Source organism: Etheostoma cragini, chromosome 17, assembly GCF_013103735.1.
Source record: "Etheostoma cragini isolate CJK2018 chromosome 17, CSU_Ecrag_1.0, whole genome shotgun sequence".
Taxonomy (NCBI): domain Eukaryota; kingdom Metazoa; phylum Chordata; class Actinopteri; order Perciformes; family Percidae; genus Etheostoma; species Etheostoma cragini.
In genome coordinates this window covers 8,865,067-8,892,764 of record NC_048423.1, presented here as the reverse complement: position 1 = coordinate 8,892,764, position 27,698 = coordinate 8,865,067, and the positions used below count along the sequence as shown (strand labels likewise).

Sequence of the window (27,698 nt, the reverse complement as noted above, 5' to 3'; positions counted from 1 at the left end):
TCACAGCAACGGGAGATAGTCCAGGAGTTGCTGATAGCGCAAAGGACAGATGCACTCAAAAGAGTCATTTAATTTTCAGCTGCGATCGCCGTGTGCTTCAAATCATTCCCTCGATAATCCAATGTGTCTGATAACAACTGCCACACATCTGCTTCCTGACATTGCATTATCTGTTTCAGATACACACGTACACAGGTTTGGATCTATTGCCTTCATCACTGCTGTCTCTGTTATTCAATGACAAAATGTTGCACAAACTGTGTGTTTTAACTGCCCAATACATGAAACCAAGGAGAAGGTATCATCACAGAAACAGCAACCAACAGAGCAAAGTAAAAAAAAATAAGACTCCTGGGAATTCTGAGCATATAAGTACAATCAAAAATCGCCAAGTTTGCTCCGTTGTTGCCAGTTTTAAGAGCTCCGAAGCCCGGCAGGCAGGCTCGAGGTACAGTATATTGTCTCAGCAGGTTTCTCTGTACCCAATGACCAGCCACTAGCTCTGCCACACCACTCAATCATTGTGAGAGCCTCTTTATTGGAGAACTCTAATGGCCACCCTCCACCATGATCTTAATGTGTGCATTAAATATTTATAAATCCTGGGTCAATAATGCCCCATAACCAGAGACTGACAGACCCCCACCGTACCATGTGGCTGCCTCCCGCTCGAACACAGGCAAAGGTCAGGGGGTCATGCAATCAAAAGAAAGCGAGGTTCGCCACATCCATATGTTGCCACTCTTATCAAGACTTTCCTCAGTACTGGTTATCTGTCAAAGGAAAGAAATATTGAGAGCAATATCGATTTTAACTAGCCTTGTGTTGCCGAGGGCTATGCTTCAAACATCTGCTCGTGCATTGTTATATTTAAAAAAAAAAAAAGACAAAACTCCTCTCAATAATATAAGCCTGAGCGGTAATATTGAACATCTCTGTCTGACGCAGGCGGCCTGAGCATGACTAATTATTGCGATATTAACAAGCATTACTGAAGAGTTTTAAAAGTTGATGTACAGTATACGGACTGAACATTTCTTAATTAGTGCCGGTTTAATTGTGCAGCCTGGCATCTACATGGGTGACTAAGTAGCTTTACGTGACCAGGCTGCACTCCTGTGCTGTTCAGGTGAAAGATTGTGCTCCGGTGATAGCACACACAAAAGAGTGGCCGGACAATGAGCCAGTCAATGGAGAGCTCCAGTTGAAAGAGCCACAATGGCCGAGCATGCTGGGAATTGGGCTGGATGATATAAAGGAATGAAACCTTCATTGAGGCCATGGAGGACAAGCATTCAGAAAAGAGGTTTTGTTTGCTCTTTATCAATCTGCCGTTTCCCATGAGAAAAAAACAATTCAAAATGACCTTAAAAAGAGAATATTACCTTACACATCAACTCCCTATGTAACTCTTATTGAGGCGGCTTATACATTCTGCCAATATGTATACAGTATCAGGCCATAAAACTAAAAGGTGGAGGATAGTTTATCTTCTCGATGGGCAGTGCTGAGAAGTACTTTTTAAGGATTTGCTCTCGGAAAGACAGGATTTGTGTAACCGCTGAGTGATGTGTTTTGTGAAGGGGAAAAAAAGTGGTTGCAACTCTCGTAAAGTTTATACATGAGAGGGATTCTGCTGCTGTGACTCTGACTCGTTAAAACTGCACAACTAGAGATCATAACTTTGAGATGACAATGAATTAAAATAGGAAGTCTGACCTTTTTTCTGTACAATTCCACATTTGAATCAAAACAGGGAATTTGACGCTTTTCTGTAAAACAGCCCCACATTAGCACAGTCTCCTGACTGTGAATCGGCACATCAGATAAGACACTGCTCCCCTGCTACTGTACACTGGGAGTCAGCTTTGCAAGGAAAACTCTAGATCCTCGCAAAGATTTCCACTTCACTCGCTGCAGTCAAGGAGGATGAGCAAAGTATCCCAGTGCTTCAAAAATCCATTAAACTTGTATTTGGGTGTCATTTGATACGTCATCAATGTTTCAGTGCATTTCAAACCCACAAATGCAGGATTTACTGCTGGTAGAAATACAGTATTCACTATATTTTGTTTCTATGAACTTCACTTAGTCCAAACATTACACTGTAAAGATTGCCTGGTCAGGGAATGTTAGACTACGGTGATAAAATAATATCACTTGAACTGTATTTTCTGCCACAGTCTCCACCACATAGAGCTCCTTTCATAGTACCCCTCTGTAGTGCTTTGTCCAGTAGTTCTGGATATGATATCATCTATTAATAATGTATTGGCAATGGATTACATAAAAAGGGAGCAGAAATAACATCCAATATTCATGCCCCCTGAGCTTGACTGTGTCCAATCCGTTTGGCCCATAAAACCTTAGCCCCATTTCCATATCCGCTGTGGGTCACGACAGGTCTGCCGCACAAAGGCTCACAGAGCAGCTCAACTCAGGAAAAGGGCAGTAAAAATCGGGTGGATTTCTGAACCCTTATGAAACAGCCCCCTTTGGAAAAAAAGTGAAAAAGCCCTTTTCCGATTTCAGCGCCTGTAAAAAACCTGGTACTGTATTTCCCTCTTTAATTGTGCCACTTGAGAAATTGACGTGCCTCTGAAACATGGCATGAATCTCACAGTTATTGCAGTCCCCTTGGCAGGGAATGTTGATACAACATCTGCATGCTATAGAAAGTAATGGAAGTAGCAGAGGTGGCAGCTGCAACTCTACAGGAAGTGTGCCATTTTCAGGCAGTGCTGCTGTGAGAACCACTAACTGCCAGCCTGGTCTTGCAGGCAGCTCTGATTGCCAGGACACTATGACAAACACGCAGGGGCTGGGAGTGTTGCATCCTGGGGGATGACAGCTTCTGTTTGATTGTCAATAAGGCTCATTAGCAGAAAAAATGGAGAATGCGAAAAGAGATTAAATGGCTTGAGACAGGGTACCCCTCATGTTTCATTACAGAGGATTTATCAGAGCTTTTATTTCATCAATTCTGCACAAAAAAAAACACTTGCTTTCCCCCAAAAAAGTTTAAGCTAAATTTTTATTATAACACAAAAATCTATACATTCTAAATATTGTAATGAACCACTATTCCATCAAAATAGACCCAATAAGTGCTAATCAATCCCTTTACACATCATCCACACCTTACATAAAGCTCTCTCCTCCTGGTCTGAGCGACTCTCATCTTAAGAACAGCGGCGGATGTTTCCCTCCATCTTAGGGAGGAACGGCCAACAAAGCAGCGTGTAAGGGCCTTTCCCTGAAGAGTCCTTGTCACGCCGCGCCAAACCTCTGTGATTATCGTTGTTTTTGCAGAGAGTGTCCATGCCTGCCAATACCGCTGTTCCATAAATGAATTTGGCCCCTCGTCAACGAATTACCTAACACGCAGAACTGTGTATGTGTCACATCCAATTCCAACTCACCGGCTTTGGTGGTGTGTGTCAGCTGGAGGACTTAATCATCAATCGTCAATCATAATAAGCGAAGCACATTGATAGGGCCCCTTTTTCATTTTTTTTCTCCAACACAGTTAAATAAAGTGTAAAGGGAGTTAAAGTTAAAACTGACCTTGTTAAATTGGGACCACAATTTATATTCCTAATTTAGTGTATGGATTAATTAGTCTTGTGTGTGTGTGTGTATCAGTTTCCATGTGGCAGAGCTTAGGAACCATATCCACTTGATCAAATCACTGCTTGCTTTCATAAGGAAACTCTGGAATGATATCTGTCGGTCTAATCTTGATGTTTTTTTTCCGCTCAGAACTGGCTTTGCATATTTTTAGCTGCAAACTTTTAATTAAAGCTTAATTGGACGATTTACAGAGAGGACCTTTCCAACATCAGTCGCTAATCAATAACGCCCTATCTCACATCATCCAAAATTAATCGCTATGACCTGTTTTAGGCCTTAATGCAGCAAAACACACACGTACACACATGTAACATACTAAGTGAGCCAAGCATGCATTTGTACAAGGCTGAGGAATCTGGCTCATATTTTCCCTCTCCCTGATCCAATCCACTCCTCTCCCCCGTCATATAGATCCGAGTCTGCGGGGGCCAGAGGCGCTGACAGAGCCCAGATGCTCCCAGTCTGTCTGGGGGACTGGGGAGACTGGTGCCGTGGGGTCCTGGAGCCTCTGAAGTGCCGCCCCTCCGTCAACATGACCAAGGCTAGACCTGCACTTTCTCCAGGCTGAGACACTCTCCGTACCGCGCTGACAACCGCCCTGCATAGTCACAGATTGATCCATGCAGGGATACGCACTCACAGGCACCCGCTCTCACGTAATGTATGGTCGTTTATCAGCCGTTCCTAATTAGAGACCCCCAGTCCAACACTTGAGTTCATAAGGTTACAATGACACACCGATACAAGGTTACTAACACACACACTCACATGCTGATACCTCTCAGGGTTTCTTTTACTTTCTCATTTAATCCTGCTCTATCCCATCATCACTGTCCTAAACCTGCTCATGTTGAGGGGGGTATCTTTGTTCTAAATAAACAAAACAAAAAAAAGGGCACCATACAAATCCTCCATCCTCCTGCTTTCACTCTCAAAACACAAAGATCATTACAAGAGCATCAAAGTATGCCATGTTTGAAATGATATTTCTCTTTGTAGTTGTGGCATAGCGTGGAGTGTGTTGGTATTAGATGCTGCTGTGGCAGCTGTCGTGGCTGGCTGCGTGGTGCCTCGGTGTCAGGGCCTCCAAGGCCAGGCTGTCCCGGCAGACAGACAGAGGGGGAGGAAACCTGATAGTGCAGCCAAGCCCCAGCCTAATGTCTGTCTATCCTGCTATCTATCCCTGTGTCTATCTGTCTGACTGACTGTTGGACACGGCCTATCTGCATGCCGGATACTCCTCTGGCTTCCGAGCAGCAGTGCACTGCCTGCAGCTGAGTTAATACGTTCCAAAAAGTTTTACTCTTATGTATTTTTAAGCATACAAACTTCTTTGGAAAGAATAAAACCAGCTATTTATGAATCACTGATGTGGCAGCGGGTTTCACTTCTGCAGTGTTCCCACTAAGCTTGTCATTCGTACCAAGGGGTGCAGGTTGTGATAACATTAGAATTATGAGCTGACATGTATGAAGAGCAAGGGATGGAAGCACAGAGTGTGTTTGTATTTGATGTGGGGGCAGAAAATTGCTCTATAATGAGGTGGGTTGCCAGGATATGAGATGGGAAGTGGGGAGTTGGAGACAGGATATAAGTTATGAGAAGGAAACTAATGTTAGGAAATGCAGAGGTTGTTGTTGTTGTGGCTGTATAAGCTAAAATGTATCTTGCTACTATCTGTAGTGATTAATACAGCTCGGCCAGGTCAAAACCTCGCACTAACGCTGTTGATGCCACCAACCATATCCCCGCTCTTTCTGGGGCTCAAATGAGTGTGTGTCGTACAGTATGTGAGGGAGAGTGTGTGTGAGGGGGTTAATAAATGTTGAATCAAACGCCGCACGAGACACTCACACTCCTTAAGGGTTGCCCATTAGCGGTGTGTGGGTGCATGGGGAGTTTATCAGTGTCTGGGTGATTTATGAAGTCAGACTCAATATCATCCACTTCACCCACACACATATGGACATACACATGTGCACACACCAACACGCATGGCCACATGCTCAAACACACACACTCACGCGCATGCTGCTCATGCACTCCGGTAGTCTCTCTCTCTGAAATGGAGGCAGATATTAGGCCAAAATTAAAGGTTTCACAGAGATTAACAGTGCGGATGATGAGATAGTCTCAGCCTCTTTTAATCGAATTCCTTTTTTTATCTCTGAGCCAGCATGGTACGGAAGTGGTACCACTACAAAATAATACAGACACAGTAATAATAATAATACTGCTACTAATGCTGATATATACTAAAATCCCATGAAAATGAAGGAATGAAAAACAAATCTCTATTTTCGAGAAATTCCTTGGGTACCTAAGCAATTACATGGCCAATTACTGGCAGCATGTTTGAATCTTTGATGCTGGACTTGTTTTTTACATCAGCCACAGACCTCTATAGACATCAGTATCTCTGGTTGCTAAATGCATAGGATTCCATAGAAATTACTTAGCCACAAGCAAAAAAGGAGGGTGCTTACAGTGCACTTCAGAGTGTGCCTGGCTTAAATGGGACCCCTTGTGGCTGTGTCACAGCTCCCTTCGTTAGGGGGCTGACTGTAGCCTGTAGTCACCACAGGCATCATTAGCCCTCTGTGAAACCACGGACTGAGTCTCATTCTTCATCTGCCTGTCTGCAGCCTCAACATCTACACTGCGATGGTGCACCAACGGCAGAGTAAGGGAGTCCAGCAGCACGGCAAGACAGCCACACTGATCGGATAAGAAATTCAAAAATGCAGCAAAGTTCAAATGTATTCAGCGAGCAGGCCACTTGAATTGGCTGTGCAAAGGTCAGAGCCGGGGTTATTTTTGCAGGGTGGATGATTAGGCTACCTGGGCTAAACAGAAGAGAAATAACTACTGAATAGGCAAGAAACGGTCACTCTGGGACCGCACTAGACTGTTAGTAAAATCAAGAACTTAGGACAAAAAGACAAAACTATCACTGTCACAACAGATCATTGTAAGTAAATATAGAAAATAAAAGTATAAGACATATTCAATTAAAGCAACAGCTATTTCTAAATACACAACATCACTGATACCCTCTCCATATGGTCTTTATAAGAGAGAATAATTTATCCCAAAGGGATTAAACTGGGTTGCGATGAAAATAAAATAACATATAAACATTTAAGTTACAGATTAAATGTGCAGTATGAATTCAAGGTTGAAATGTTGATTTCTGTTTCCCGTTCTGTACTGCCCTCTAATGGAAAACACTACTCAGAAATAAAAAAGGAGCTCTGACATCAAGAGCTGCAGCAAGGAGAGAAGACATACAGCATAATTAATTATGAGCTGAACTGAGTAAACGCTACATGAAATCAATTTTTAAATTAAATACAATTAAAATGATGAAAAGGCAGGATTTGTCATTTTGAGATGTATTTATTTAAACATGTCTAAGGTAACAAAAGTACAGTATATAATGCATAAGACATCTCCACTCTAGGTGGATTATAAGGCGAGAGCAAACAATGAGATCTAAATGAAGACAAAACAAATGCTTCACTACAAAGCTTTGTAGCAGTAAAATTCAGAGCCTTTATCATTGGATGTTGAACAAAGCTTTCACTTGGCAGGAAATTAAAAAACCAACGAGAGGTACAAAGACTAATTCTGCTTAGGAAAAAAACAACAACAACAACAATGCAAGAGACATATTTTTAAGGGAATAATAATTCTTTAGAAAAACCATTCCAGCACTATCTGGCAAACGCAATGGAGACCCACGGGAGCATTATGTTTGTAATTCCTACTCTTCTCTGTTTAAGTTATTTTTGTACATTCTAATTCTGCAACAACTCTGTATAACATTAACCATGCAGCATCTCTATTCTTAGATTTAAAAAAGGAGAATACACTGAATATCTACGCGCAGCTCAAGTTGTTCCACAGAGTGTGCCAAGATCGCTAAACTTTATGGCCCTGTTTTGTGTTCTTAAAAAGAAATCCCGGCCTTGTGTGTGTGACTATCTACTGAATGGAGGACAGTTGGCCTCTGTCATGCTTAAGCCTTCCCTTCACTGCCTCTCATGGGTGAGCAGCCATTGTTTGAGATGGTTGCCCTTGCCGCTCATGTACGGCCCACTCTGTCCACTGCTAGAAATGACTCGGTGGCAGGGGACGATGAGAGGAACCTGGCACAGACACACAGAGAGAGAAAATTCCACGCTGAGGAAAGAAACATGCTGAAGTTCTGCAAATGGTAGGCATGATCTTTTTTTTACCTGCAAACAAAGCAAACAAGTGTTCGCTTCTACTTTCTCTTTTCTTTTTATTCAATATATGAATTTAGAAAAGAGGTTGCAAAAAAAGCACATTTTTTGTACACAAGCTTTAAACTAAAAAAATTGAAATACCATGAAGGAAGGTACTGTTACCACAAAACTATGATGTGTTGGTACAAAAGTAATATTTAAAAATAAAACTGAAATACAGATCGGGGCGTTACTGCTTTTATATTCTCAGGTTGACGTTTATTGTCACATCAACACAACAGTTGGTGGTGTTGATAGTAGATATGTATTATGTATGAAAGAATCTGATTTACCACATAAACGGTGCGACTTAAAAGTACCCAACGTGCAGGAAATATGAATCTACACTTTTGTTTTTGCTTTTTATGTTCATGCACTGCATGAAAACAAAGTGCCACACCAGAAGTGTCTGGTTTGATCCTGCACAAATCCACATTCAGGGTGATGGCTCCGTCTTTGGGTATAAATGTTTTTTACTCTTTAATAGTGTAAAGCAAAGAAGCAATCAAAAATTAATGGGCAAAAACACCAGCAGGATGAATATTCAATCGAGAGGGTGTCAACATTAAGATCTGATAACCCTGTGATCATTAAAAAGAGGAAGTCGGTGGAGCGTTTACTCTTGTTGCAGACGACTGCCAGGGGGGTCCCGAGTTCTTTGTAAACTAAATGGCTGGAGAAAGATTAAACAAGCAAGCCTAAGACACTCCGATCATTGTGAATTCAGAACAAGAAGAGTAGCAATGGTTAGAATGAATCACAGACATTATTCCTTTTAAAATATTCTCAGTGTTGCCCTAATATTTCTTCTTGTTTTACTAAATACAAAAACATCCCAACTACTGCTGCGTTGTGTCTATATTCCTCCAATTTAACCAAGTTATCCTGACTCAATGGCTGCACCTCCAGCCTTTCACATAAAAGTTGGACATGCAGTGTCTTTCAGTTCAAATCCATCATTAAACCCGCTCCCATATCAACAGCAATAAAACTTTCCGAGCCCCAGATTAACCTTGCAGACAGAGAAATACTGCTCGAGTATTCGAATCAATACTGTTCCCCGGGTTTGGAGGGAGAGCAGGGTACCCTCAAGGCCTACGGATCTGCCTCTTCACTTGGGGGGAAAAGAGGACTACGCCAGGCTTATCAATACTCAAATCCTGGTGAAGGAGTGCCACAGAGAGGCGAGGATCGATTGAGCACACTGAGCTTTTCACAGTTGAAGCCTGAGTGGAGCAGCGCTACTGACAAGTAATTGACACTGACAATCTGACTCTGGATCTGTATCAGGAGCTGAGGGCTCAGGCTTCCAGCCTCCCTGACGAAAGGCAGGAAATGTCTGTAAAACATGAGACTGAGGTATTATGCAGCCATCCAAAAGTAATGCCATTGGCTAACGTAAAATATAAAGAAACTTGTGTATAAAAAACATGTTTTTTTTGTAGTTTATTTGCATTAATTCTGTTTGCAATTACTTTTTAAATGTGTATTAATAGTATTATTAATTATTATTATTATTATTATTATTATTATTATTATCATAAGTGGGTATTCTTCCTACCTTAATAACAAAAACAGTGTCAGAGGAAAATTGCAGCACTAAGACGAGGATCTACAAAAGCTTTCGTTCCACATATGAGGGAGAGCATCTCACTGGCTGCATTTCTGTACAAGAAGTGTTCTCTGCCTCACAGAGCACACCGGTGGTGCCCACAGCACTACATGGGCAGAGTTAAACGGGCTTTGATCAAAGGGTTTGATCAAAAGGAGACACACCACTTGCCCTCTAGCCCTCCATTTTGTACAGAGTGGATTCATGGGCGAAATGATGCGGGCCCAGGTTCCAACAAGAATCGGAGATTTGTAGTGTACATCTACAGTAAAGACTTGAGAGAACAGGAACAAAAGGTGTGGGCTTAAAATTGTGCTGTAGTTAGACTTCTATTTCGCCGCAGCTCTCAGAGGGAGGCGTTTATTTCGCCTTTGCACATTTTTGAGCACACCTACAGTTTAGATTAAATATCCTGCATCTCTAGAATTTAAAAAACATTTTTTTTTTTAATGTTTTATTGGAAAACTCAAGTGGAGTACACAAGAACTGTGTTGTAGCGAGTGCTCTTCAAGAAATAGAAACAAAACAGATGGACATCATATCAGATATTTTATCACTTTTTATATATTTTCAAAGTTTTGGTTAATTGCATATACAGCATGTTTAAATGTACCCACAGAACACATTACATACATCTATTTATTCATTTGTTTCTGTATTGGTTTACTTATTAATTCATTCACCATTTCATTCATTCATTAATTTAACCCTTTACATCATAAGATATTGATGTAAACATTTTTAATCTACTCCAATTCATGTGTGGTTGTTTCACATAATCCAGATTACATTTAAGAATGTTAAATAATGTGTAGGATGATTTTTGCATTCTCGATTAATATGCTGATTTGTTTCTGGATTCACTACTAGGTGTATAAAAAATCTGAAAACAATGCAAAATATCCATCAGTTCCATAACTGACGATATAAAATGTTTTTTACGGCCAACATCATGAGATAATCCGTTGACAAAGATATAACAGATTTAAGAAGCTGTAGCCAGAGAATGATAGTTTTCGCTTAGAAAAATGACACAAACAAATGATAGATTTAGATTATGAAAATAGTGACAGATCATTTTTCTGTCAATCAACTAATCGATTAATCAACTAATCATTGCAGCTCTATATTTAATACTTTAAGTAACGTAATGGTGTCTCCAGTGCTACTTCTTTATTTACTACCCTTGAAAAAATTACTAATTAATTTTTGCCTATAGGCAGCATTGATGTTAGTCCATCCGCAACATGCAGGTTCAGATGCACTAGAATCTCGTTAAAATCAAATAATAATCTATTAAAAATGATTAGTTTCTCTATATGACTAAATAAAGTATCTAAGAAAGAAGCCTGTCAATCAATGTCATCCACACTCACCGGGTTCTTCCTCATGGCCCCTCCCACCGCCCGCGCCGCTCTGGGGTTTCCCGCCATCTCGGCGAGGCGTTTGTACGAGACCGTCTCTCCATACTTAACATCCCTCAGAAGTATCTGCAACACGCGGCTGGTGAATGCGTCTTCACCACAAAGCAGAGGACAGAGAGGAAGAGCGAGGGAGGAAGAGCAAGAGACAGAGGGAGAGAACACAGGAAGAAAAAGTTCCTCATTTAATCAGACAGCTGCCTGAGAGGCTGATTACAACACAACAACATTTCAGTACAACGCTGATTTTACACCTCTGAAATAAACTCTTGTCTTGAATTTAAAATCAAAAGTTTGAAACATCAGTACATTTTCATTCACTGAATCGTTTTTTTCATCATGACCAACCATGTTTGATGTCCAATTCTTATTCCTAGGGGCTATGAAGGACTACCTCTTTTTTCTTCACAATACTCATTAAACAACTAAATACATAGAAGTCCCACAACTTGACCTCAGAGCTAGTATTAACATGCTACAGAAGATGATGTGAGAATATGATTTCTAATGCAGAAAAATCTAGGTTATGCTTTGAAAGGTCAAAGCTAAAATTAAAAAAGTTCGTTCCTTCATTTAAAAGGATTAAGAGAGGCCAAAAAGACTGCAAATCTGCTCTAGATTTTTAATAATAATAATTTGAATGTTGCACACCATTTGTGGCAGTGGGATGACTTTGAGGTTAATCAGACCAATTTGTCCTTTTAATTGCTTTCTATTCAGAGTAGATTCATTATATCATCTTCACTTAAATGGCGGAATTCTTCAAATCATCCGCAGCTTAGCCGACCACATTAACGGCTTTGATTTCATTAGCAATTTAGCAGTAGCAATATCATTTTTTTTTCTGGATTACCAGGCAGTGACTGAGAGGCATGTTTGTCTAGCTCTGATTGCTAAAGAAAAAAGGGAAACTTTTTTTGAAGCATCTCAACACCTTAAGACAGTGATGCAGTGAGTGTGTGAAGCAAGCGAACCACACTTTATTTTTTGCAAAGAGAACAAGATGGGGAACAATAGTCTCATTATCAAGAGGGGGTGAAATTCTTCTAGTACATACATGTACTCAGTCATAAAAATTCAATTAGTGATCTCCCATTCTCTCTCATTTATTTGGTCTAAGAGAGCACATGACAAGTGATCTATGAGAAATCCCTCTAAATTGGCATTGTGTGAAAACATGTCACACCCCTGTCTCTCTTCTACAGAGTGAACATCCTTTGCTCCCCAGGCTCCCTCGCTACCTTATAGTCACTCTCCGCTACACAAAGCCATGAGAACAAGGCAATTTGCCTAAACTGGGGGGAATAAGTGTAAAACCTAAAGGGGATATATTTGATTGATGCGCACCCATGTGAGTTCTTTGTCTTGAACAAGGCCCGTAGGTACTGTTTAATAATTTTTCAGGTAATAATCACGCTGTCAACGAGATGACGGGCTCTTACGCAGACAGACTTAATGTTGTGAGGAGATAAGATACACCCCTGAAATTTCTATTATGCATTATTCTCCCTCATAAAGCGTGGATTTGGCCACTTGATGTGTGTGGTACATATTGATATTGCTTTGTCACTGATGGGTAGATGACAACTTGCCCAGACTCTGGCTATGACAAATCCCTGTTGATGCAAACGTTATTGACAAACAACCAAAGTCAGTGTCACGGCGCCAGACGGTGCTGAGCACAGTCGCCTACAAGCAGACAGAGCAACAAGCTACGGGGCTGTTTACACCTTTTATAAATCCTGAGCAGCTGTTTCTCCTGGAAGGGTTTCACATCTCCAACAGTTCTGGACAAAAACAAGTGTCTGCGCTTTTATCTGCCAGTACAGAGGTTAAAGAACTTTGCCCTCATCAGTGTTAGTGACAGAGACTCCATGTGGGTCACTCAAGGTGACCAGCAATGATTTGAAGAGCAGTCCCCTAGCCCCATACTTCATAAAGAGCCTAATACGGTGTGTCTGGGGTCAGGACCCTCTTTAGATCGGGGTGCAGTGAAGTCAATTGTTTAAATAAAAGTTGAGAGGAACCACTTACATGTTTACAGACATCCCATAATTATGTCACAGGTCATTCATTACCTACCATGAGGCCAGGTGATAGGGCCACTGCAGAGGCAGAGACAGATTGACCCAGAGTAAAATTGAACTGATCTAGTGATTACAAAAGGTATTGACAGTGATGATTGATTTGCTCATAATCTTGTATATGAGAGCAATATGAAAGAAGAAAAAACAATAACAATAAATGGAATTCCATTATTACAGGCGAATGATAGATTTGGGGAGATGACTTCCAGCTGACAGTCACCTCATACATGGTTGGGACAAAAAGAGACAATAGTGGAAATGCAGCTACCTCATTATCCTTTGTGTCTAATGGGAGGGAAGACTTTGACTCCCAGTCAAAGTGTCTCTTGAGTCTTGAGGGATCCCTACTTTTGAAGGCTGACGGGGTGCTGATGATTCTCTGATTATTCGATATTCTGAAAACGTTCATTTCCCTAATTCCTCTCCACATCACAGGGGCGAGCCCTGGTGAGTGTCTCATCTCGCCCTGTGCTGTGCACAGGGGGAGGTTCAGCCTCCTGCAGGAACACAGTCATTTGGGCTTTGAAGAGCGCCCTTCCCCCCTTTGCCTGGCCCCCTCCCTGCATATTCCCGGTGCCGCTTACCGAGACTAAGATCCTCTCGTCTGTTACATATGGATGTATAATTAATGAGATAAGAATATGCATCGCTTCAAGAACCCATGATGGAGTCTGTGTTTTTTTCTGAGGGGACCAATGTAAGTGCACGCACACACAAATATACACAAGCTCACTGAGCTTGACACATGCACACACTCGCCACCCCTCTACCTCTGACGACCAAACTTGCGTGTGATGTTGCACATGACAATCAGTCAGACAGTATAGAAAACTGCACCTCGCATATCCTTTCATGTTACCTCGGTTCCTCAGGTATATCGTGACAGCTAATATGAAAAGTGGCTTGTTTTGTCAGAAATGTGTAAATAAACATGGCAACACTTCAAGTGAAGGTCACAACTCAATATTACATGACAAGTGCTACGAGAGCGCTGCCGCTGTCGCAGGTTTCCCACAAGATAACTGAGCAAACAAAAGTTGGTTGTCACAGATTGTAATGACCTGATTAAACTTGTATTTCTTTCCCAGGAAGGCAGCGGCTGCATGACTAGATCGAGTAGGAATTTGTACAGCAGTAGGGCAAAAATGAATCCTTAATATTTGTGAATCAACAAGCAAAAAAATAAATAAAAGGAAACCTTCCATTTTCCTCCCTCAAAAGACAAATACTCTTGATGCTCACATTTAACATTTTTATACTGGCATGGCCTATGGTTCTGACTACTGAGAGCAATCCAAGCCTAAACCCTGTATTTACTGAGCCCCAAAACAACAGGCGAGGGAGAGAGGTGGAACACAGCACAATCACCTATTCAGATCAGGTACTAATGAAGAATTCCATCTATCCTGAAATTTAATTAAAACCCCAAAGACTTCAGATGAGATGCGATTTGAAAGAGCCTCGGGCTGGTACACAAGCACTTGGTGGCGAAGGGAATCACACTGAAAGTTGATATCGTAATTGGTCCTGATGTATTTCTGCATTGCCTTTGCGGGAGCGTGGGACTCATAGCTGTATACAGGGTCTCGATGGAGTACCTGCTCATTGAAAATGCCATCACTCAAGCACTGCAGATCTGCATGAAATTATAGAGCAACTAAGGCCTGATTGCAGGGGATGAGAGCCACAATTGTTAAATGCATATATTAGAGTTATTTTTCTTCCTGTGTAGGTGTGCTTCTGGGTCTAAATGAGCGCTTCTGAAAACCTTTAAGTTAAAATGCAATGAGCATCTGAGTGCAACAAAGAAATAGCTTGTAATTGTTTTGAAAAAGGTACGAGTGCGATACATTTATGATTTCAAAAGTGAGTTGTCAGGCTGCGAGTAGTGTTTGTTTCCTTGAAAACAAAAACGCCAAGGATAATTAATTCCTCATTTTTTTCCTCAGCGCCCTCAATCATTCACTCGACAGTCGCAACTAGCAGTTGAAAGGACACTAATTGTCCGTTTTCGGTGGTGCTATTATTTTACTCGCCCTAGGTGACTGGTCAAGCCAACAATAAACTCATTCAAACTTTAACACCATTCACATGTTGTCATTGAAAAAAAAAAACGTTTCCTGTCTGAAAATGTCAAGTGGAATTCGATCAGTTTCAAAGAATGTGCCAAGAATCATGGAAAAGCTTGCCAAGACTAACACGCGTGGTAAGAGCTGCCACAGATTACTGAACCAAGTTACAGCTCTGTGTTCTGTTCTCTCTCCTTTTGCTCACCCACTCACTCGCTTTTCCCCTGCTCTCGCTCTCTCTCGCGCTCTCTCTCTCTCTCTCTCTCAGCCATAAAATACTTCATTATAACACAGTGAGCCAGTGAGTGTAAGTGATGTAACTGACAATTAAGAGTGAAAGCCTGATCCCAGTCATGGCTCTGCAAATATTTATCCATGACAGACCTCCTTGCAGGGCGGGGTGGTGAAAGGCAGGGAGCGGGAGACTCCCAGTGGTCTGCGGCTCACTGAAGTACGCCTGGAGCCATTCAACGCAGCACCGCAACTCGGGGCTTGTTTCTGCCAGGCTATCGTTGACCACACAGCTCAGGGGGGCCTTGCTGCTCCTGTGAGGGGTATAAGGCAGGATGGGGAGTTAAGGTGGGGATCAGAGGAGCAATCATAATACCCGATTCTTGGTTGAATAGTGCTAAAATATGTCACAAGAGTGTAGTAACATGCCAAGAGTGACACAGATGCAAGATGGCATCATTTGGTGAGTAAAACTAAAATTGTTCTTCGAGACGTGCGTAAAATCTAAAGTTCTGCATTTCGGTGTTGCTCTTGTCACTGGGTTGTGACAAATAACAGAGCTGTGAAAGCCAGAAAGAAGTTGGAGAAAATATAAAGAATGTAATCCAGGCATTTCCAACAGTAGATATATATTCATATGAAGTGCAGCATGAGTATGAAAGAAAACATTGTTGGGTCATAAGGATCGGCGCTAACAGTTTATTTCAAACAACTTTAAGGAAGCAGAACCAGTTTCTGAAAAAAAAGACAGTTTTCAAGAGTCTCGCAGCTGTTACGGAAAAAAAGTTAAGAGCACAGCGTTAACAACAGTTTCAACTCTGCTTGGGTCTAGTTTATAGTTCATGACAAGAATAAATGGATTTTTTTGGTCAGAGCAGTGCTGGCCAGCAAAGCACTACACTTGGACGTGCATCTTAGCATGAGTAGATGCTTGGAGGAATTTGCCGATGGTTGAGTTGGCATCACTTAACAGATGAACTTCTCTCCGTTGCTGACCACCCCCCAGGTCAATGCAAGCAGACTGACCCATATTTGACACTTAAAGACCCTACTGGGAAGGTCCTCTCTTAGCATGTGCATTACTGCAAAGTGGACCTCAAGCTGTGTTGTGGATCTAAAGCAGGCCGCCAATTCCATTAACTGGTGTACAGGACTTATAAATAAATAATATCACCATTTAAGTGCCCCTTTTTCAAAATTGGCTTATCCAGTATGGTATTAATAATAGACATTTACTTTGTTAAACACACAGACCGTCTCTCTCCTGCCCGCCGTAACAACGCGGCCCTAAAGTGTTTTTACACTTCTGCAGGTCACAGTTTGAGCAACATTTTATATTGGACATGTGAAGCTGAGGTTTACTGCAGTGTTATGACTGAGAAGGTCAGTTTTCAGGGAACTGCTCTGCCTGCTAGTTTGTGGCTGTGTGATGAAAATCTCCTGGGGGCCATTTAACAGTGGGTGTAAATACAGTAAAAGGTGTAAATACTCTCATTTCTAAATAAACCACACAGCAGTTTATAGTTGAGTGGTGAAAACTCGGAAACCCGTCGGCAGGTCCTGTGCTGAGACCCGCTCAAACAATGGCCATGGCTCATGGCAATCTCTGTCGGCATGGGTGAGTGCCCAGCCAGCCCCTACTTGTCATTGTCTCTCCTTTCTATCCCTCCCTCCCCTTCCTCCCCCCAGCTCTCCCTCCTCATTTCCCCCTCTCTATTTCTCTATCCTTCCACTCTGGCTCTTTTGGCACCCCACCACCTACACCCCCAGACACACACCCACCATCCCCCCACTTCTCTTTCTCTCTGCAAGGATCTTCAGGCCACTGTTCCCTCACTACAACCCCCCCCACCCACCCCCTCTCCCACCATCACCACATCCTCCTCTACCCCTCCACAGCCTCTCTTTCTCTCTGAGAGGATGTTCCAGCCGCTGCACACTGACAGCTTGGGGATATTGTGTGTGGAAATGTTCCTGTTGGACCCGCAGGCCCTTACAATCTACCGGACAAAGGCTAGAGCACCTTTGCTTAAGGCTTGGCACCTTTGACCTCCAGCTCACACTTCAGACTTGTCACCGTGGCTAATTTTCTTCTCCCCTCAGCCCTCCGTTATAGAATTTCCGGCTTCAAAGGTGTCTTGAGTGATACAACATTGACAGTAGTAAAAGTTAATGCAATGCAGTACATGTTATGGCTGGTAAACAACACCAAAATAAATAAATAAAAGTGGAACAACATCAGTCGAGCTGAAGTCTGTCACCTTGAGGTCCAATGGGGGATTGTATTTAAAGAGCATGTGGGCAGTGGAGATGTAGCTCCTGCACTGGCAACATTTCCAGTCGCTTCAATCAGTTACAAATCCAGCAACATCATACGATCGTTATAGTGTCCAGACTAGCACATTTGAACTCTGCCCTTCAAATGAGAGATTAGAGATGTGTGATACATGTTGGGCTTATTACAAGGAAATTGTCAAAGCATGAGCAATCTCTATATTGCCGTTAAGGAACTGTCCTCCCCTCTATAAAACAAAAAAATTAAATTATCAAGGGTTATAAACTGTTTTTCAATAACTGTCTTTAACAAGTGTGTTTATGTTTGAATAAACTATTCATATTTGGTTAAAGAAAAATTGTTATTTATCTTTTGACTAGTTAAAATCCTATTGTTTTCCAATGTCCTTCAGGCATTTACTATTTCATCACAGCAGGAAAGGAAATAAGAAACTAATTCCAAACTAGCCAGGATCTGCTGCACTAAAAAGAATATTTCCCTTGGTAGAAGATTGTGATTTGAGAAAATTTCTAATATTGTGCTCCTGTCACAATCAATTTCCAATTACCATAAATCATTGCCGCGTAAAGTGGGAGTCATTTGGAGTTCTACCTATTTTCCAACTCTAATATAAAGAATGAATTGAGCATTTATATAATGTTGGAGGTTATTTCATTCATCCTGAAGGAAACAATCAAAAGAGACAAAGGAACAAAAAAATAGCTGATATCAAATTTGTCAATTTTCCTTTGGCATATTTTCGAATCACAAGTTTCACAAGACTTCAGTGAGACTTTTTCTATCAGCTGCAGAAGTAAGAATGAAACAGGTTAACCACAGGATCTAATTGAAAGGAATCTGGCGAAGGGTGTAATGGTATATTGCACAAAAAGAGGAAAAACTCAGAACTCATGCCTCCATCCTGTGAAGCGTGATGGCGCTCATCCTGACTCGATCGGCTGTCACTTTTGACACAGCCTGCCAGAGTTCTCCTTCACCGATCATGGGTAACATGGCGGGTCAGAGGATGAAATAGAAAAGGCCAAGAGCAGTCCAATATTTTCCTCAGCCTTAAAGCTGCAGATACTTAACTCAAAGACGTCAAAGACTCAAGAGAGCATGAAAAAAGCCTAAAATGACTGTCTAAAAAGGGAGAAAAAAATACAGCATGTCTCTATGAATGTCAAGATCCTGATGGTCTCTGAGCCAAAGGCTGTGATACAATTGTAAGCCACTTGCTCAATGCAGCTCGTTCAACCATTTGAAGATCATTCAGATGCCTATCTAGCTACTGCACCACTAAAGTCGAAAGCTTTTGGAGTGGTAAGCTGTAAGGAATGCTTCCTATTCTGTTTTGGGGGGCACGTTTTGTGCATCGCTGTTTCAAAATAAAAACAACTCGGCCGAATAGACTGCTCTCTAGATATCCTACAACTCTTATTAGCAAATGTCCACCAAAGAGGCTGCAACACTCAATCCAATACATAAAGGTGGTGGTAAAATACTGCAGCGTAGGCAACAAAGCACACAACAATTAGGTCTTCTCCCAACTGGCTAGCCACAGGAGTCAGTGAAGGCATGTATTACCAGAGCCTTAACTCTTTCTCCATTATGTAGTGCATCCACACCCCTACACAGCAATGTTTATCTACAACAGACTACTGAGCAGTTTCAAATAGTGTTTTTAGCCTCTATTCTCAAGTGCCATAGTAAGAGATTCCAATTACCCGAATGGTAAGGAGCCAGTGAGGGAGGCATAAAGTACATTAGGGATCTCCTGTAACTGCAGGGACCTTTTAGAGCCTCAATTGAAGAGGGCCGAGAGACTGGAGGGACAGTGACCCTGCATGGATAGCCTCTGTCAAAATTTGACCACGTCAAGCACAAAGGCATTATGGGAATCTAGTGTCACCAAGTCCTAATTACTGTCTGTGTTCAGAGCAAATTACTGCCTTGTTCCTCTGATTAGCGAGGAGGCTAATCTTCACCTGTGTACGCCAGCACTGCTGAGGGCCCTTGAGTGTTAGCGCTTCGTCTTCTGTAATTTATTTTTAAATCAGTGCCCGCTCCCAGGAGTTTTGAGTGTTTTGTTGTGAACCGCTTACCATGATCCCCACCACCGCCCCCTCACCCCTAAATCCTTGACTAAATCCTTGTTTGGTGCCGCAGGAAGATAAGCAAGAACAACACTTGGGCATAATTGACTCGTACTCCACTCCAAGATGTCAGAGCGGAATCATCTCTCTGCATATTGCCTCACTATGTCACACACTGTACACTTCTGCATGTTGCAGATATAGAATCCAATCAAGTTCTAAAACAAACTAGCACAACCCTCGTGCCGGAAAAAAAACTTCCTGGTCGACAGCAGGGAAAAACAGAGGGAAAAAAAATCTGCAGGAGCTGCTTTTAGCCGCATCTCCACAGTGAAGGGTAACTCTCGCTCGCCTCCTGTCCACACCCTGGAGGTTCTGCTTTAGAAACCACAACATTTGCAGATTTTCATCTGAGTGAATGTCAGTGTCTCGTCTGCGTGTGGCGGTTTACAGGTAGTGAGTTACACAGGTGTTGGTTTACACAGGAAATGGCACATGCAGCCTGATTGGGACGGTCCCGAGAGATGGAGGCATAAACATAGAGCACAGATGGGTCCAAGGGCCATTGGGAGCAGCACCTTAATGAATACGCAGCTGAGTACTAGACTTCACAACATGCAAAACAATATTCTAAGGTCGCAGTAAAAAAAAGAACAAAAATCATCTAAATATCATTACACAATGAATTATTCATACCATTTCTAAAGGGACTATGTCAAAAAGTCTCTCCCCTGCTTTATTGATGATTTCATTCAATATCTCAGCAGATCACTGATGGTATGACAAAGCATTTTAGTTGCAAATGTAAGCAGTATATTTAGCACACCATTGTGTACATATATATGAAGGGGAAATAATAATTTGAAGTGATAACAATTATGTGTTAGACTAGATATAAAAGACAGAAAGAGAAATAAATAGAGATGGAGAGGGAAGAGAAATATTATGGTGAGGTGAAAAAAAAAACAAGCTGTTGATATGATTCTCGGTGTGTGAGCACATCATGTAAACAGACCCCAAACAGCGAGCACATTTACCATACTGCTATTCAGTGTGAACCAGGACATTGATTCACAACACTACATGAGTGTGAGAAAAACGATAAATGCATCACCTCAGATATTTCACACTATTGTTGGTAGTGTGTAAAAGCTGTTGTGACAGCTTGGGTATTAGGGCTAGATAGATGGAAAATGTCTGGCTGCTTATGAATGCCTATGTGACTGGGGTGACACAAAAACACTCCACCTCAGAACAATTAGGCTGTTCTCAGGACCCATCCAGTGTTGTCAGTGATAATGGAAAGCTGTGAGGATAACTGGTGATAAATAGACTTTAACACCCTCCTCCTTAAGACCAATGCAGTCCTGCAGTCCTCTCATATGCTTAACTAATCATGAGCATGGCCGGCAAAATTCATACAAAAGACTAATTACTGTTGTACTTCACTTCAGTCTCAAAGGCCTCTTATATAAGGACTTGGGGTTCTCTTGCCTCTTTTCTCCTCTTGATGGGTATTTTTTTTACAAGTAGGCCTCATGCTAGACAAAAGCATTTAAAAATTGGTGATTGCTTTCATCCACTTTAATTACATTCAGAAATGGCATTTCTGCCACATAATACACCCCTATTGTTTCAGAATTATCTGGCTTGGGGAGTAAAATCTACAATATTTGACGATGCTCCCGAGCTAAATCGCCTCTTGAAATTGAAATATGCAGCCGAAATACAAAATAAAAACCCAGCCTTTGCTGCTGATATACTGGAAGCTCCTTGGCTTTCTGCAGAATGCTATTATTATGCATATCCAGGTAGAAAGTTAATTAACCCAAAGCTTAAGCTAATTATGGTAGCAGAATGCTATCAACCAAACGCTTTCAGTCAGACAGCTGTCCAGAATTTCATTTGCTAATCATTTGTCTTTTGCCGGAGCATATGGTACATTTCCCCACTATCACAGCAACAACAAACAGATGAAAATCATTAACTAAAAACAATGTGCAATGTGAAAAATCAGACACAGATTTATAAGGCTTTGTGTCAGATGAAAAAAAAGGCGGATTTATGGCCTGGGAAATATAATGATAATTTTTGGTTGAGCCACTTAGGATTTTAGGCAGACCACGTGATTCAAGTGTGCTGGGAATTCAGATGCACAAATATATTGTTTATATCTATATGCAAATGAGACTGAGAATGAGAATGTTTATCCGTGTAAAATTAATTACAATTTTCTATAGGAGCATATGCAAAGAGCTTGTTCTTAACAATTTTTATCGTCTAGCACATTTTGTGCTGTTTTTTCCAACACAATATTTTTATGTTGTTAAAAGTAGAAATCCCTCCGCTCAGAATTAAATCAATTATTTTCCAAGAAATGCTTCGTGCATTTTTTTTTCTTTTTCTTTTCATAAAAACACATCATACTGGCTGTTAAAGGGTGATTGATATCAGCATTGCCTCGCGACATTATCAGGCAATAAAGGCTACTCAGGTTCTAATGCAACATGTCATACACAGGCTACTGTAGTACATTTCTATTGAGGACCTCACAAGCTAAATTGCTTTTTCCCTGCTCCCCCACATCTCAGCCAGCTTGACAGACAAATTGATCAAAGCATTGTAAAATAATATGCTCACAAAATGTCTCGGGGCAGGAGTCCAGCCCTTTTTTCATTTTTCACCCTAATAAAAAAGTACTCTATGATTTCCTCTGTATTATTTGTCTGTGCTCTGTGTGAAAGAGGCAAGAAGCATCATATTTCAGATAATAGTAATCTCCTGTAAACAAAATGCGTATCATTTTTCTGTGAACGCTGAGGCCATGCTAAAAACTAAAGGGGGGAAAAGCTGGTTAACAGGGAGGCTGGTGCGTAGGGCCCCAACAGGGGTTGTTGAGATGTAATGAATTTGTTCATCTGATGGTGCCTTCAGGGCTGTCGTTAGACTGGCAGAGGAGGTTGATTTTACGAAATGTTCCTAAGATCAGTTAGGAAGCAAAAGGGGCTTGAGACGTTTCTATTAGAAAGAGCTGACGGTCATGGTGTGTAAGCAATACTTCAAGGGCGTTTATGTAGCTATAATGGCATTTATCAATAACTATCTATCAATGCCACAAATGCTTTTGTTGCTGCACCAGCTGTTCAACACCAACCCATAGTGAATTCTGAGAAAACAAAATAGAATGCAAACATTCGAAAAAGCTTGCAAAGCTTTGACTCGCTCACAAATATACTACTGTAGGTCTCCCTTTCCGTTATGCATAGATGTTATCTATTTCCTTTATCCAAAATATGCTCTTAGAGATCATTTATCACACTGACTTCCTAAGCCTGTGCCACACCACATCCAAAGCTGGAAAGAGCCTTGTTTAGTATGTCATAAATAAATCAATGGAAATGGCTGATTTGAACTATTACTGCTACAGGCGGGCTTTTGTGAGATCTACATGTAAAGCCGGTTGCAAAGATAAGCCTTTATTTTGTCACTTTATCTCGCCTCCTTTAATGCCTGTTTACATTTCGTTACTCTATATATCTGGGGTGGCTCTAGTTCCCCTGTACTATGACAATACCATCGTATTCAACTGGTCTTGATAAAACCTAAACATTTGGTTTAATGATTTCTTGCTCACACCTTTGAGAACATACAGACAGCGATGTGATCGAAGCATCACTTATGACCGACATAGCAAATGATATTAAACTGAGAAATGATCTAGTGATGCGAATCATTAAATTCATTTGCATATTCTTACTGAACCTGAACACACAAATTAAACCCTGTTCACAAGGAGACGGAAAAAGGTGCTGGCGCATGGTTACAGGACATCTTCCATAATCAAAATTCCATATTATTAATTTTCTAACTTCAACTCATTAACAACAAGGGGAATGTTTTAACTGCTTGAGGAATTTCGGGAAATAGCAGACAGTCGAGAAAAAAACACATGTTGAGGTATAATATACAAGGTCATTAATGGGTTTCCATAAATTAGAATTTGAACATACATTTTCAAAAGGATAACTTCCTATCTGGGTGCATTTGAAAATGGTTTAATTTCCCAAACCATTCAAGTTTATCAAATGTGAATCTGCGATACATGGATATTTAATTTCAATCTAATCAAAACTAATCTGAGATGTAGGATGTGGACCTGTAAAAATAAGGAATAAGTACTTATTAACGCTGAGTTTAATCAGTTTCAATCGCTTCAGTAAGACTGTCAACGTTCTAACAATTTTGAGGGATGGGTAGGGCATGAAATGCAATCACATATTACATTTCTGGGTGTCGGTTGACACTCAGAACTATTGCATACAACTTGGAGGGACATAAATAAACAGGAGCGAACAGTCCATGCTCCCCATGGCCTTCGCTGACCCTACAGACATCAGCTCTAATCAACTCCCTTGTGGGTAATAAACAAGTTATTTTTCTGAAATTTCAAATATACTGCAGGAAGAATCACAACCACATGCCATCAGAAATCTAATTTCAAACCCAACTGTATTCTAGTGCCCCTCATATTTCTAGCGCCTGCTCATATTTGCCCAACTTTCTCCAGGATATTTCTTGTGGGATCTACAAAAATGCCCTGCTTCCAATGAGAAATGGTGGCACTCCATCACAAGAGTGGATTCTGTCCGCCTGTAAATTTCACACCTTTGTTTATCACGTCACCAGCCCGGCTGTTGTACAGTACCTTTCAGCAGGTGCGACATCCATTAGGATCTGGATGGTGTGCACACCATTCTCACATCCACTGACTTGGATCGTCCCCAGGGGGCTCAGCAATGAGATGGTCTTCTGAGTGCATCGACTCTCCCTCTGCTTCTTCATCTCGCTGCCCTGCTAAGGAAGCACAAATTACACTCCGTTCATTGACATATTCATGTGGCAACTTTCACAATTTCCCACACATATTTGCATTGAATGATCTATTGAAAACCTAGCAGGCCACCAACGGATGATGACTTACATATTTGAACACCTAGCCTCCAAACAATGTCATGATGTGACTTGATCCCTACATTACTATCCAATATTTCTTTTGTGCATGGAAAAGAATACGCCTATCTAACCAATAAATCGCCCATTTTTCCCCCCTCTTTCTGTTCTATATATCACATAAATGAGAAAAACAATGCAGTCTGTTCCCTTGTCTGGTGGGGGATTCCCAAGATAGCTCGACATTATTTTCAATCCGTCATTTTTGGTTGATGGTCGGGATGTTTTTCTAGCATTAAATTTGTTCCTTAGGGTGCAACTCCGATGGGATTCTGGTTTCCAGCCCTTAACAACAGCAAAAACGTGCAGCTTTTCTGACGACTGAGATGGATACTGGCAATAACCAGACAGCAGTTCCTTTTTTATTTTTACTTTGAGGGAAGGAGAGATGATTGACTATGTTATATGTGAGTTTTTGAGAGATGGGGTTATAATAAATAAAGGTCACATTGATTGTAAGAGTTTCAACCAAGGAAACCTTTCCTTCATAGAACCTTGATCTGAAAAGTGTCCAAAGGGTACAAATAACAATATGGCTCTTTTTCAATTTAATAGTACAGCCTACATGTAATCCATATTCGTATTTTTTAAGTCACAGATTGTTGTGTGATGTGCCACAACTTTTAATTATTTTCATTATAGATCATTTTGCTGATTATTTTATAAATTTATCATGATTCATCTACAAATTTCAGAAAATGACAATGAAAATGTCAATCAGTTTTCAGAGTCTAAGGTGTTTTTTTCACATGTATTGTTTTGTCCAATCAACAGTCCAAAACCAAAGACAGAAAACCAAAAAATAGAAAAGTAGCATATCCTCAAATTTAAGAAACTGTAACCAGAAAGTTTTAAAATGTACTTTCAACTTTTAACACTCACTAGATACAGTCCTGTAGACTAGTAACTTTCTCAAGCAACATAAAAATAGAGCTGAAACAATTAATTCATTGAATCTAACTGGCAACTATTGTGATAATCAATTACTCCTTTTATTTATTTATTCCAGGAAAAATACAAAACATTTCATAACTCAATCATCTTAAATATGAGAAATTGTGGCTTGTCTTTGTCTTACGTGATAGTACGTCATGGATTTGAAGACGTTACCTTGAGCTTTAGAAAATTGTGGCAATTCTTTCCCATTTTCTGACTTTTTATATACCAATCTGTAATTAAAACAAATTATAAACAAATAAATACAAATACTCCACTGCTCAATACATCCTGGACTTTTTATTTAATAATGATATATGTATATAGATCCTACTTTGGATTAAACAAAGGTTGTGTGATAATAACTAGTCATGCATTTACAGTATTTCATTTAGTTTTTAGTTGCGCCCCCTCCCCTTCACATACACACACCACCAACACATCTGTCATGGTATGCGATCACAAATGCGTCTGCTTCAACTTTCTTGTTCTACTCTTGCAGCTCTCACTGTATTCATCTGGGGTTTGCCTGAACTGACAATAAAGGCGAGAAATTTCTGAGCCAAACAATGGTACAGTGCACTTTGGATAAGCGCTGAACACACTGCCTGCCATTTAGCAAGCTGGTAATAGACTCATAGATAGAATAATGGACTTTGGCAATAATGGCCTTGGCTAATAGTCTACGCTGATTAAAAATAATGCCATGTTTGTTTTATGCCGTTTTCGGTGCAATAGTATAGTCAAAGTAACTACTTGAATGTTTGGATGTTTACCCAGCTCTTCACGGTGAGGAACAACAAACAATAAGCAGCTTGTGTTGTTAAAAATCACTGGCAGCATCCTCGTGCTCGTCAATCATTTGACTCGTTTCTCATTACACTAGTTCCTGGTCAAACCTGCGTGATTAATTGAGTAGAAAGCGTGCAGATACTACGCATACGCAACATGTCCTTATTGTGCAATATAAAATAAAGGAATTCGTGCCGAAATGTACAGGAAGATGGAACAATACTTCGAGTGTGCAAATGTCTTCAAACTACTTAAAACACACCTTTAATTTTAGGCGTGCAATAAAAATGTATGAAAAATAAGTAGAGGATTGGTATTGCAGGCCTAACGTTGCACGAACTTAATCAAAAGTAAGCCCCCGACAGAATGAGAGTATACGGATACCATTTGAACTGCAGATTTTGTCAGGCTTAGTTAAAGAGACTTTAACACCGTAAATTAGCATCGTAGCTTACAATGAAGCCCTTGCATCCGTACTGTGTCTCAACAATTGTCCGCGTCTCCTCTCTCTACAAAACAAGCGTGACAGAAAGTCTCTTCCTGTTTCTCCAGCCTCGAGCCGGCCAATCACAAGAGGCAAATGTCAGCTTTCGTTCTGTAATTGGCCGGTATAAACTCCCCGCTCCTCCCCTAGCCGGGGACAGACACAGAAGGCTTGTCTCCAGTTGGGATTTGGTGTACTTAAGGGGGTCCCTAGTACACTAAAGACTAGTATTGGTAGTGATTTAGATATTTCATCTGCTTGATATCTTTACAGCAGAAAAACAATATGATAATTTATATCTGCAACATTAATTTCAAAACACTGTTATCTTTCCACTTAGAACTGAGACATTTATCTAATTCTGTGTCTGCCATGACAGTGAGGTCCCAGACATAATGTTTGTGGATAAAAAAAAAACAGCTATTTGATTCCAACAACCATAACTTCTTATGTATTACCAATTAATAAAGTCATAGTGTAATTGTGGACAACACATGGGCAGTGCACAATCCTTTAATAAGAGTTTACTGCAGTTTAAAGAAGAGGGATTTGCCTTATGTTGCCTGGAACAATCATGGATTTAACTGAAGCATTTATTTCAGTCGTTATGACCAAGTGTGCGGCATCAGTCATGCATTGTTTAAAAGTGTCTGTTGTCCTCTGCTGCTTTATTTTTATTTCTGCGGTGCCCTCAGCTCTCTGCATGCCTCCATTTGGAATGTGTAGGCCGGTATGGGCCTGTGGCCCACACCCCATCTCAGTGGTGAGGGTGGGAGCGGGG

The 27,698-nt window shown here is 40.9% G+C and overlaps 1 protein-coding gene across 5 annotated transcripts; it reads right to left on the bottom strand.

Annotated features, from left to right (window-relative positions):
* Positions 1–7,012: 7,012 nt before the first annotated feature.
* Positions 7,013–26,982, bottom strand: mgmt (O-6-methylguanine-DNA methyltransferase). 5 transcript variants are annotated; one of them, XM_034898796.1, is made up of 5 exons: positions 26,778–26,982; positions 24,401–24,549; positions 15,478–15,638; positions 10,893–11,032; positions 7,013–7,784 (listed from the first exon to the last, which is right to left on the bottom strand). In XM_034898796.1, the coding sequence occupies exons 2-5, from the start codon at positions 24,535–24,537 to the stop codon at positions 7,668–7,670; spliced, it is 555 nt and encodes a 184-aa protein (XP_034754687.1). In that variant the 5' UTR covers positions 24,538–24,549; positions 26,778–26,982; the 3' UTR covers positions 7,013–7,667. The 5 variants fall into 5 exon arrangements, with proteins under 5 accessions (XP_034754687.1, XP_034754688.1, XP_034754685.1 ...); XM_034898797.1 differs by having other exon boundaries at positions 24,401–24,546; XM_034898794.1 differs by having other exon boundaries at positions 26,889–26,982.
* Positions 26,983–27,698: the final 716 nt, after the last annotated feature.

Coding starts and splice junctions, on each gene's coding strand:
- mgmt (XM_034898793.1), bottom strand. Junction 15,639..24,400: donor GATGTCGCACCTGCTGAAAG/GTACTGTACAAC, acceptor TACCCCTCACAG/GAGCAGCAAGGCCCCCCTGA. Junction 7,785..10,892: donor GGGCCATGAGGAAGAACCCG/GTGAGTGTGGAT, acceptor TGTCTGTGCCAG/GTTCCTCTCATCGTCCCCTG.